Source organism: Amborella trichopoda, chromosome 9, assembly GCF_054954075.1.
Source record: "Amborella trichopoda isolate Santa Cruz 75 chromosome 9, AtrichopodaSantaCruz75HAP2 v2.0, whole genome shotgun sequence".
Lineage (NCBI taxonomy): Eukaryota > Viridiplantae > Streptophyta > Magnoliopsida > Amborellales > Amborellaceae > Amborella > Amborella trichopoda.
Genome location: NC_142344.1, coordinates 2,459,696 through 2,472,169, shown reverse-complemented (window position 1 = coordinate 2,472,169; position 12,474 = coordinate 2,459,696). Strand labels below are relative to the sequence as shown.

General features: G+C 33.3%; 1 protein-coding gene across 4 annotated transcripts; it reads right to left on the bottom strand.

The window, feature by feature from the left end:
• Nucleotides 1-232: 232 nt before the first annotated feature.
• Nucleotides 233-8,581, bottom strand: LOC18437653 (kinase-interacting family protein). 4 transcript variants are annotated; one of them, XM_020669617.2, is made up of 5 exons: nt 8,273-8,581; nt 8,041-8,148; nt 5,389-5,715; nt 4,493-4,583; nt 233-1,285 (listed from the first exon to the last, which is right to left on the bottom strand). In XM_020669617.2, exons 4-5 carry the CDS (start codon nt 4,575-4,577, stop codon nt 432-434), a joined length of 939 nt encoding a protein of 312 aa, XP_020525276.2. In that variant the 5' UTR covers nt 4,578-4,583; nt 5,389-5,715; nt 8,041-8,148; nt 8,273-8,581; the 3' UTR covers nt 233-431. The 4 variants fall into 4 exon arrangements, with proteins under 4 accessions (XP_020525276.2, XP_088703179.1, XP_020525277.2 ...); XM_088847053.1 differs by lacking the exon at nt 5,389-5,715 and having other exon boundaries at nt 4,493-4,993; XM_020669618.2 differs by lacking the exon at nt 5,389-5,715 and having other exon boundaries at nt 4,493-4,633.
• Between the last annotated feature and the right edge of the window lie 3,893 nt (nt 8,582-12,474).

Here is a 12,474-nt window from a genome sequence, read left to right as displayed (position 1 = left end):
GATTTCCAGTATTGAAACCACATTTCTCGATACTATTTGAAAGTAGGTTTTAATTTGATTGTTGAGAGCCTAGGATCTATGCAAACCAAACCCTTTAAAAAATTAAAATAGAGCTAAGGGGGATCTTGAAGGGACCTAATAAAAAAAATAAGCAAGCTTAAAAAAGGGAAAAAATAAACAAAGAGGGTTTTTTTAGGGAAGAGAGTCGAAACCGATACCATTCCGGAATTGGTTTGGTCCCAAGGGAGCTCGGACACGGTGGTCCAACTCTTAAATTTCTTAGTTCTAAAATAATGCCCACAACGTCGACAGTGCGGACACCTTCAAAAAATGCAACATCTCTACATCCAAAGCGTATTTTGGATATTTCGACAAAAAGACGAAGGGTAAATAAGTCACTTCCAATACAGGTACAGCTTACAGCCAACTCACTACTCAACCGCGCAGCCACACGAACCGAAGCCACACCCTAAAAACTTGAACATCCTGACCTTTCCCAAGTACCGCGACTTGGTGGGCTCACGCCCAACCGAGCCCACCAGCTCCCTCAGCGTGTCGGGCTTTGACCCACCAGAGTCTACTAGCCTCCCAAAGTGCTCCTTATTCTGCTTCTCTAAATTACGGATTTGCCCCTGAAGCTCCTCCATTTTCCGACCCAGCACGCAGACCGTGTGGTCATTTCTCATCCTCACAACGCACCTGGCGAGCTCAGTAGCCTTCTGGCTCAGAAACTTGTTTTCCGATATTACCCTTCGGTTCTCTTCCGTAACGGCCGTTATTTGGTAGGCCAGTTTCCCGTTTTCTGTCAATAAAACAAGACGCTCCGACTCCAGAACTTCTAGAAGGCTCTTTTGCAAATCAATCTTCTTGGACGTGTCTTTCAGGGATTGGTTGGTTTGCTTCATTTCATCCAATATAATTTCTCTCTCTACAGTTGCCATGACGAGCTCAGTTACGAGATTGCCCGTGTCGTAACATGGGGCAGCAGCGACTTTTAGGGGGGATTTGCAGGGGTGGTATTGGAATTGGTCAGTTTCTTGGGAGTGCTGAAAAGAGATGGAACTTTCGGCATCGGACTCGATTTCGTTCTCGGCTTTGATTTCGGCGAAATTTTTGAGGTGAGAGAAACGCTCAGCTAAAGAGAGAAAGTTTTGGTGGAGGTCATAAAGAAGGGAAACGAGCTGGGGCCTGCTTTCGTAATAAGTTTCCGCGCGTTGGGCAAAAGAGTTGAAAGTCTCTTCTTCAGCCTGGGACTTCAATACGGCCCGCATCCTCCCTTCAACATCTGTTGAATGGTTTTTTCACGTGGTTTTAGAGAGAGAGTATAAGTACCATTTCTCACGTGGTAAACAATGGTGAGTTAGAAAAGGTTCATCACCACGTTTGGTGCCATGTGAAAAGATTTCACCGGAAGTTCTTTCACAAGAAAGAACTTCCATCTGCAATTAGATTAGGAGTAGGTGATCTTTTTCACTAATTAATCTCAATGTATTTTTTTAAACCAATTGGCTTACAGTTGGAGTGAAACACTCCGACACCCAATCACGTGAGAATATTTTGTTATGCAAAAATACTTCTCATAAAACATTTTCAACCATACCAAACATACCCTAGTAGAGAGAGAGAAAAAAGTAAAACTGATGCCATAGCAGGTAAAGAGAGAAACACAAACCATCAATCAATGGTTTTCTAATAAATCCAAGTGATGGTTTACTTGCATTACATACATCAAAGCTGGTAGGAAATAACAAATATTTTCGTCCAAGACGATTATCAAAAAACATAGATAAGATATCAACATTTACCCGAATGTTAATAAACAAATACAACGGCAACAATTTCAACTCAATGTCATGTGCCTGATGGGATTGTGACGAATAAATCAAAAGAAATGAGTAAGATGTCACATAAGGTCGCAACACTCCGCAACCTTAAAATGTTGAATTACATATGCACTTCAAAAATTCATCCCAAAAAGTTGTTTTAATGTTGAAGGGCCCTTAAATTGATCATCTTGACATTGAGATGTATGAATACATATAAAAAAAATGATTTTGAGTTTCAAAATAAGTACATCTTGCAACACATTATCTAGACCGTCTATTTTCAAGATTTTCATATGTTTATAGAACAACTAGACTTTTGTCATTTTTAGACAATAAAATTTCATAGTTAGATATGAAAATAGACTTTTAGATAATCCTATGAATTTTTTACACCAAAATTACATGCTATGATAAGATTTGGAAGTTCGCCTTAATTAGATTGTTTAAAGTTGCAACCTTATAGAAACAATACCCACTGTTTAAAGTTTTCCTTTTTTTTTTTTCTTTTCTTTCTCTTTTTTAGAGAGGGAGGATTTTGGAGAGAAAGACGTTAAACAGATAGAGGAAAAGTTTAAATAGAGCCAGAGGCTCTAAACAATCAAACTAGAGCCTGCCTCAAAAATTTTAATAGAAGAGGTTGTTTTGATACCCAAATATAATGAAGTTGATCATCTTGACATCAAGATACATGATCATGAAAAAATAATAGATTTCAAGTGTTGAAATCAATTTTCAAGATTTTCATAGATATGTTGATCTACACTATTTTTTAAGCTCTAAACTTTATAAATAAAGCTGAAAATATATCTTTAAGGCCTATGAGACCCTCTTACATTCATGTGTGTAAACCCCAAAAGATCACCATTAAATTTGACACAGATCACTAGAAAAAGTATCACATGGATGCGAGGCTTGACGTTTTTAGAGATTTGTGTCAAATTTAATGGTGATCTTTTGAGGTCCTATACACATAGGTGTGGGAGGTCTTATAGGATCATTACTCTATTGGAAAGAGTAGAGTAATGATCGTACGAGACGCTACACCCGTATGTGTAGGACTCTAAAGGATCACCAATAAATTTGGGTTAGATATCTAGAAAAGTTATTTTTTAAAAATCTATATCAAATTTATTAGTAATCCTTTGTGGTCCTGCACACATGAGTGTGGGTCTTTAATACCATATTTCTCGATACTATTTTAAGGTAAGCTACAATCTGATTGTTTAGAGCCTACGAACTAGACAAACGGCACCGAAGAAATAGAAAGAAGTGTTACTTAAGATCTTGTTTGGACCAAGTGCGCTAAAAAAAAGGGTCAACTGGTTCGAGGGTAAGAAGATAATTACTTGTAATCCCCATACCATCAGAACGTTTTTCAAACCAAGGTATCTTGGGAGAGGGCACAAATATAATTTCCCCAAGAAAATATCGTTTGCAGCCTATGCTCGGGCGAGAACATGCAATGCAAGCTAGTACAGCCATAAAATGGAAATGCCTAGGTTGTGTATGAACATTTTATTTAAGCAGATGGTGAAGTGATCATGTAAGTTTCAGTAAAACCAATGTATTAAATTTAGTGATTTTCGATCTGCATCATCAATCTGATGGGAATCGTTCTGGACTAAACTGGTTAAAGGATGCTATGAGTTTTGGCGGGGCTCCCCTTAAAACCCCCAACCTGTGAATACTAATTTTAATTATTATTTGGGAAAATATTTTTATACCCTTATTTTTAAGTTTCTTTTCACAATAGACCCAAAGTTTTAAAAGATATTTTGGAACATAAAAATTGTAAATTTTATTTCTTCTAACCCCTAAGTTAATTTAAACATATTTTTTAGGTAAAACAAATCTAAAAAAACATATATTTTCTAAAAGACATCCTCCCAAAGTTCTAGAGAGAGAGAGAGGTTTCATAGAGGTGAGAGGTTGATGTTAGCGGGAGGAAAGATAGGTGTTTCGATCAACACGGGAGAGAGAGAGAGGGGGGAAGAAAGAAAAAAAACATCGGTTTGGGTATATAAGTGAAGAGAGAGAAATCATTGCATTAAAAAAGAGCATGTATTTCTAACATTTGTTTTAGGGTATATAAGTGAAGAGATAAATGATTGGATTTAAAAAGAACATGTCTTTTTCATATTTGTTTAAATTAAAAAACAAGTTTAAAATGGCGGGATTAGAAGATATTTTTTGAAATCTTGGGTGAAATCTAAAAATAGAGAATACGGAGATATTTTTTCTTATTATTTCATTTTAATTATCACTAATCCTTTTAGAAGTCACTAATTTGGATTTATCCAAACCAATACCCATTACTGATCCATCCTCATTATTTTAATTGAACCTGGTAGATGCAGTGCAAACATGAGCAGTAGCGCAAAAGAGATGGTTAAGAAAAAGGTTAGGTTCGTTTTGTGTTCATTTTTTTAGCATGTAAATAGCATATGCACCGTCAGATGCGACATAGCAAAATCCAGGCCACCAGGTAGACTTATCCAGCGCCGACGCAATTTGTCAGGTATTAAAAACCCAAATTTCGGAAAAACATTTTGTTTTAAAAACATATCGAAGGATCACTATTTAATTTCTCATTATTCAAATTCAAAACAAAGAACTCACAAACTTTTAACGCGAGAAATCAACAATTTAATTTGATAGTGACTCACCCGCAATTGTAGATTGAAGCCATGAAGACATAGTAGAGATTTGCATGCCATCTCTCCCAGAGGTCATAGAAGAACACCTTAACATATTTACCTGCAATTGCACGCACCTTAACTTTAACCGATATCATCGTAAACTCGTAACTGGGAAACAAATCAACCATAAAAATTTTAGCAAAAAAAAATTAAGACTAAAATCCATTTCAATTTAGAGATTAAAAATAAAATCTGCAAATTCACTAAAGTTGAAATTTTTGGGATGTGGAAAGTATTATAATTTTACCAAGTCTTTTTACTGATGCGTAATTTTACTAATTCTTAAACAACATATTAAGCTCGAATTATGGATATGTGTGATTATCGATAGCACAAATAGAAAAATTATCAAAATAACCCTTAACTATATAGCGTAATTTAACAACTTAACTTTAAAGTATATCTTTTCCCTATTGATTAGTGCCGGTCCTGGTGAGAAACAAGGACATGCCAACTTCGAACACAGTCCTATAAAGAGGAACAAAATTTTAGGAAGAAAATACATAAATTAAAACCATTCACTTTGGATATAAGCCCTCACAATCATCGTTTTCGGTTGGATTTGAAATCGGGTGGTTAAAAATTTGTTATTTTTTAGGCATAAAATCCTAATAAATTTTCTTGAATATTGCAAAATACTTGTATCTATTGAAATTTAGATTGATTGGTTAAAAGTGATTATGACTTTTTTATATAAAAAATAAATGATTTAATAGTATACAATTATCCCAAACCCTTTAAAAAAAGGTAGAATTTGAGGGTAATAACCAAATAAATGCAATAATTATTGAATTTTAAAAATAAAATAAGAACTTCTATAAGCCTACGACAATAACCATTAAATTTTGAGGAGTCAAATTTACTATCAAACCGATCTAAAGTGGTAGGTGTCGAATACAGATATCAGGACATGGGGCCACAGATCCAACGGTCCAGAGCTCCCCTTGTGTAAATTGACGGCGAAGATCACCATCCATTTGAAACCAGACACTAGTTAGGTATGTGTTTTGTCACGTTCTTTTCAAGTTTTTGAGACTCCCAAAAGTGGATCATTTTAATTTGACGTAAGGAGCAAAGGGCCAAATCGTCCTTTTGTCTTCTAACAACTGGGTAGCGTCCCATCGGGTATAAAAGCACATGTCATGTGTACAGAGTACTGCAAGAAGAGTACACTCCTTGTCTACAGAGTACTACGAGGGGAATCATAAAGTTCCTTGTCCTTTTATCTGAGTAAAAAATCAAATTCGTAAAGCAAAAGTAAAATCAGAGACTCATCTTTCAATTCAAATTGGCCCTGTTTAGATTCCAGAAGATTTTTGAACGGCACCTCTTTCTTTTTTTTCTTTTTTTTTTTTTCCTTTTTTTTAAAAAAAAAAAAATTGAAAAATTTTGAAATTTAAAATTCTTTGGCACAAATTGGAAGGAGAGTGAAAAGGCAAATCTTAGGGGAGAATGGCCAAAAGAGATGGAATACAACGCGACTGCTCACCTTTACCATAGAGAGGTCACCATTATTTACAACCAAATTTGATAGTTTACCACATAAAGGTCACCATTATTTACAACCAAATTTGATAGTTTACCACATAGAGGTCACCATTATCTAAAACCATCCAAAATGAAATTTGATAGTTTGGATGTTTCATTAAGTTTGAAAAAAAAAATTTGAACTTTGAATTTGACCGATGAGATTAATACACCCATCCATTTTCACATTTAATGGTCAAGGTTAATTGTTACCAACTTATAACATAGGTAAAAAAAAAAATTATCAATAAAATTCTAAAACTCTAAATAAATTAAGAAACTAAAAACTATCTTAATTATTTTTAACTCTTGAATAAATTAAGAGACCAAGATAATGACAAACTTAAAAACAATAATGTATTGAACAAGTAAAACCTCCCCTCAAAACACCTTGAAAATTGGAGTTTTGACAAAAACCTTAAGCCTTGCCCATTATAGTTATGAAAATAAATTAGGACTTATGTTTATATCCATTATCTTCTAAAAATAAATGTTCAAAGAACATGCAACATCTCTACTAATGTTTTAAAGTCAAATGTCATAGCCGGACTGAAAAATGATTTTAGAGCCACCATTGACCATTCTTTCAACAGTAGCATTCAAGGGGAAGCTATGTTCCCGTAGAGGCTACCCTTATAGAAAAGGAAAATGGTTTCATGGGGCTGCGGCCTTATTGAAATAAATAAAGCCTCAATTCATAACTCATTGAAATTTACAAAATTCAAGCGTAGACAACCTTTAAATCGATCGTCTCAACTTGAACATTATGGTTGTAAAAACAATTAGTATTGTAAATTCTAAGAATAAAGTACATTGCAACAAATTATCTAGGCCATCCAATTCACCCTAAGAATAAGTGTTCACAGTTCCAAAAATCTGTAGCATTTTTTTAGTTTAAAATTTTATTGTCGGTGTCGAAAATTGATTTTAGAGCATGGAGATTTTCGATGCCAAAAGTGCTTTAAGAATAAGGATTTGAGGTAAGGCTTTATTTTGTTTCATAAAGCATGGGCGTCGTAGCACCTTCATCTTACAAAACCTCATAATTTTAAAATAACCATATGATTCTTTCAGTGGATCCCCACATTTAGAGAATCGTTCTAAGTACCTCTAAGAATTGTCAATCTAAACAAATGTTATAAAACCCAAATCCGGAGTTGAGATTGGTGGGGCAAGTTCGAACCCATTTCAAGTTTAAACCCATTTCACCGTATGAGAATCCATGAAAAATAAATTAAATAAGAAGTTAAAAATAAATAAATAAATAAAGTTTATGGTACAATGTTGATTTATCCTATCAGGTCCTCCGACTCTGGGGCAGACTCACTCATTTCGCTCACAAAATCATCGAGTCTATGAAAATCCATAATTGGGCGAGTCCATGAAAATGAGACCTATTTGGATCCGGGGAGTCTCAACTGATTCCCAGTAGTGAACATTGATTCCGGATCACAAATGCAGATTCACTGCCAGCAGTTTTTTAACACTATTCTACACTAAGAAAATGGATTAGAAAACACTAAAAAAATAATAATAATACTAATAAAATAAAACAAAACGAAACAAAATAAGACAAAAACAAAAAAAAGGTGCTTGTCACCCATGAATACCAATTTCAAGGGCAATGAGAATGCTAGTGCATAGAAAAGTAGTACAAGTATTTCCTTAATATTTGAAATTTAAAGAGTTTAAATGAGATGAAAAAGTTCATAGTGTTTGATACTCAGGGGACAAATACCCTGTGGAGAATGTTAAATATATAATTAAATACCAGCCTTTAGTTAACAGCACGCCGTTTACAGGGTCTACAATAGCTAAGTGGACTACAGAAAGTTCACACTTAACATCGTGACAAATAAGTAGCAGTGATATTTATGGTGCAAGTCGTAGACTAAAAATAAAGAATTATTACAAAATAGACGATTATTGCCACGTAAAATTTCAAAATCTCTCGCCTCTAAATCGTAGAAAAGTGGTAGAAATATTACCTCTGTAAATTGAACGTTTGAGCGAGCCTTCAAAATTCCAAATGTGTCATTTAGAGAGAGAAACGACCTCGGATACAAGCCTTCCCCTTTCTGATCACTGTAACACTCCTATAAAAAAAAGGAAAAAAATTAAAAGAAAACCCATTTTCAGAGCTCAGATTAGCAAAGGAAAAACAGAAAAAAAAAGTAATCATAATGAGCTAAAAAATGGAGAAATGGAGAACGCCATTACCTTTCTGAACCAGTGCTGTTGGCTGAGCAGTTAGCCACTGAGCAAAACCCTAACGCCGGGGCTCAAACTTCTTCTTCGGTCCAAAATTTCGGCGACTTCGGAGCTCAAAGAGAAGAAACTGGGGTCCGGAGAGGGTCGGAGCAGGGTATTTAGCCCACAACCACCGTGTTGGCCACGAAATTTCAGTATCGGAAACCTGGGGCCGAAATTTCAGCGGGACGAAGTTTGAACTTCAAAATTTGAGGACGGGAATGTTACCGAGGAGAAAGCCGGCTTTTCGCCGAAATTTGACAGCGCTCGAAATTGCGTGTCGAAGAAGAAGAAGAAGAAGTGCAGAAAAAGCTTTACATAGCAAAAGACATTGGCTGAGATGAGGAGGCTACCCAGTTACAATCGGACACGTGGGCAAATGTAATATAAAGTCTGAACGAGGTCCCTTAGTTTTAAAGTTGAAATTTTGAAATAAGGTGACGGTTTGTTTAGCGGGCTAGCCCACCGTCCGACGGTGGAGATTACAAGTTGGCTGGTGTGGATTTGCAGTTTGCAATCTCCATCGTGCACCCAGGTTGAAACAATTTACCTTGAAATAATCATGAATTTTTGTCTTTTTTATGGGAGGCTGGATGAGATCCACGAAGCCCCGAAATGCCAAAAGATGATAAAATTCTCAGATTGTAACAATCCTGGCGAAATTAATGCATAGATTGGTGTGCCCACCATATACCGTACAATCCATTTTTAAATTTTACTGAAATATACAGTTTTTCAATTGGAAACACATCACTTTCTTAAAAAATGAGTTTAATATTAAGAGTTTAAGTTTTAACGGGTGTGTTAAAAAACGGAAATCGTGAAAAAGGGATCGGATCGGCTAAGAAATCGAAAATCGTCCGGCTCTAGAGAGAACCAGACGCGGTTTTAGAGAGAACCGGACGATTATGCACAGTGACTCGCCGAGTCACTGTGCAGAATCGGTGAGTCCGTGAAGAACACGGGTTGCACAATGTTCTTCACGGAATTCTTTGAAATTTGTCATTTTTTATCATTTTTTTTGTTTTTTTCGGCATGTGATCAAATTTGCAGGGTGTAAACAGCTTTATTCAGCTTTTTAATGATTAAATGGTTGAAAATTTTGGTGTTTTTGGATCACGAAAAATTTGGTGTTTAGGGTTTCCGCCTTTTCTAAAAGTTTCATGGCAAATAGGGCATGAATCTTTCAAAATTTGTAAGGCATTTTGATCTTAAAGCTGTGAATCAAAACCTTTTGTTACTAATTTGTGATAATCGTTGAGAAAAACAGAGTTTTTTGGAGATTGAAGGCTTCGGTTCAAAAAATCAGGTAAGAAGTTTGGGTTTTTTTTTTTTTCCGCCATTTGATTTATTTCACGGCATATTTTAAACATAATGAGTTCAATAATTAGGGTTTTTAATCTTTATTGTGTCTAGTATGATTTAAAATTTTCAATTTTACGTAATCTGGTCAATTACGGCATGAAATTTGAGATGAACACTGAGATGTCTGCGGAACCAAAATTCTGCTGTTTTTTTTTTTTTTTTCCGCCTTTCGATTTTGTTTTCATGATATATTAGAAATAATGTGTTAAAAATTTAGGTTTTTGATTCCTTATATTGTTCTTTATCAAAAAATATACTCAATTTGATGTAATTTATTCACTTAGAGGTGGATTTTTTAGTTAAAATCGCTTATGTAAAACGGCTCTGTGAAGAACATAAATTTTTTTTTTTTTTTTTTTTTTTCATTTTTTTTTTTTATTTATTTATTTTTTATTTTTTGTAACCCATGATAGAATTTTTTGTAATCCATGATCGAATTTTTTGTAATCCATGATCGAAATGTTTGTTTTTTTTTCTTGTAATCCATGATCGAATTTTATTTTTTATTTTTTATTTTTGTAACCCATGATAGAATTTTTTGTAATCCATGATCGAATGTTTTGTAATCCATGATCAAAATGTTTGTTTTTTTTTTGTAATCCATGATCGAAATGTTTGTTTTTTTTTTTGTAATCCATGATCGAATTTTTTGTTTTTTGCTTTTTTTGTAACCCATGATAGAGTTTTTTGTAATCCATGATTGAATTTTTTGTGATCCATGATCGAATTGTTTTTTTCTTTTTTTGTAATCCACGATTGAATTTTTTGTTTTTTTTTGTAATCCATGAGCGAATTTTATGTAATCCATGATCGAGTTTTTTGTAATCCATGATAGAATTTTCTGTAATCCATGATCGACTTTTTTGTAAATTTGTGATTTTTTTTTTTTAATCCATGATCGAATTTTTTTTTGTAATCCATGATAGAATTTTTTGAAAATTTATGATTTTTTTTTTTTAATCCATGATCGATTTTTTTTTTGTAATCCATGATAGAATTTTTTGAAAATTTGTGATTTTTTTTTTTAATCCATGATCGATTTTTTTGAAAATTTGTTTTTTTTTTTTTTAATCCATATTATTCAAAGATAAAATGAGAGAGATGATGATTCAGATGCCACCCTATCCCAGCCATATTATTCACATATCAAGTCCCAACAGCAACAGTGTAGGGATGAGCACGACAGTGCAGGTGAGCATGAATGATGGACAATCTTTGGGGATTTTAGATTGGGAATACAACGAAACACTAACACTCAGAGATTTGGGAATAGTCAGACGCCTGCTAATATCGATGATTCGTTTTTAGATCGAATCAATGAATTGTTAAACGAATTCAATCAATGGCACCAGCGTGACCAAGAAGAACAATAACATCTTCTATCATTTTATTTTTAGATCATATGTTACTAATTTTATGCTTTATTGTAGTCCATTTATGTTGATATACTTATTCCATAATAATTATATGTTTATCCTTTTGTGTGATGTAAATTAAAAGCTGAATGGCAAAAGAACATATCAATATTCGCATATTCATTCAAAAACATGTAAATTCTTAATGGAGTACCCTCATTTCTTATTGAATTCTTAAAAAACAATATTTATAATGAATTTTAATAATTTTTTCGGATTTTTTTAAGCTTTATTCTGACCGATTCACCCGATTCCCGATCCTGATCGTCGATTCGTCGATCCGGATCGATTTTTTGGAAGCCCGATCCGGGTCACCGATCCGTTTTTTAAACCATTGGTTTCATCTAACGAACCTAGTCAAATGTGATATAAAGTTTTAGGTTACAAACTTTGATCGGCACAATTATAAATTTGAAAAATAAAATAAAATATTTGAACATCACAAATAGTTAATCTAATATTTTATTTTGTTAATTTTTTATCGATTAGTTAGCTGACCCCAATTAGTTGGGAAAAAGCTTTGACGATGATGAATTATATGTAGATCAATAAATCTACATTATTTATTGAGCTACAAAGTTATAGATCTAAAGCATAAACACATTTAGAGTGACTCGGTTTATATATTAGATACTAAATCCACGAAAAAATAACATTTATGAATGCACAATAAAAGTTTTCCTTAAGGGCTCGTTTGTCTTATTAGATTCAGATTTTCAAGTATCATTTTTTCTAGAAAAGCCGGGCCAATCGTGTTTTTTTCACTTAGAATTGATATTTCCGTTGGAATTTAGTTTTCCATGGGATTCCTGAATGTTCATTTTAAGCCTAAATTTTAGAAATCCCACCAAAATAGATGGAATTTACATTTCATGGAAAGATTCATGTTGATACTGAAGAACAAAAAAACTATTAAAATTTTAGAGAGAGAAATATATCAAATTTTAAAGAGAGAATATATTAAAATTTTAGAAAGGGAAATTATATCAATCTTTAGAGAGATAAAGTATATGAATTTTTTTAGAGAGTGAAAATATACAATTTTTTTTATAGAGAGAAATAACCTGAATTTTTTAGAAAAAGAAACTATCTCAAATTTAAAGTTTTAGGGAGACCATATGAAGATTTAAAGAGATAAACTATTTCAAATCTTAAATTTTAGAGAGAGATAAAGTATCTTAAAAATTTTTGAATTAAACTATCTCAAATTTTAAGTTTTAGATAGAGAAAGTACCTCAACATTTTAGAGAGAGAAACTACATCATATTTTAGAGAGAGAAACTATATGAAATTATTAGAGAGAAACTATCTCAAATTTTAAAATTTAGATAAAAAAGTATCTCAAAATTTTAGAGAGAGAAAGTATATCAAATTTTAGATAAATAAACTATC

Coding starts and splice junctions, on each gene's coding strand:
- LOC18437653 (XM_020669617.2), bottom strand. CDS start 4,577: ATGTTAAGGTGTTCTTCTATGACCTCTGGGAGAGATGGCATGCAAATC. Junction 1,286..4,492: donor GCTTCAATCTACAATTGCGG/GTGAGTCACTAT, acceptor ACCATTCAACAG/ATGTTGAAGGGAGGATGCGG.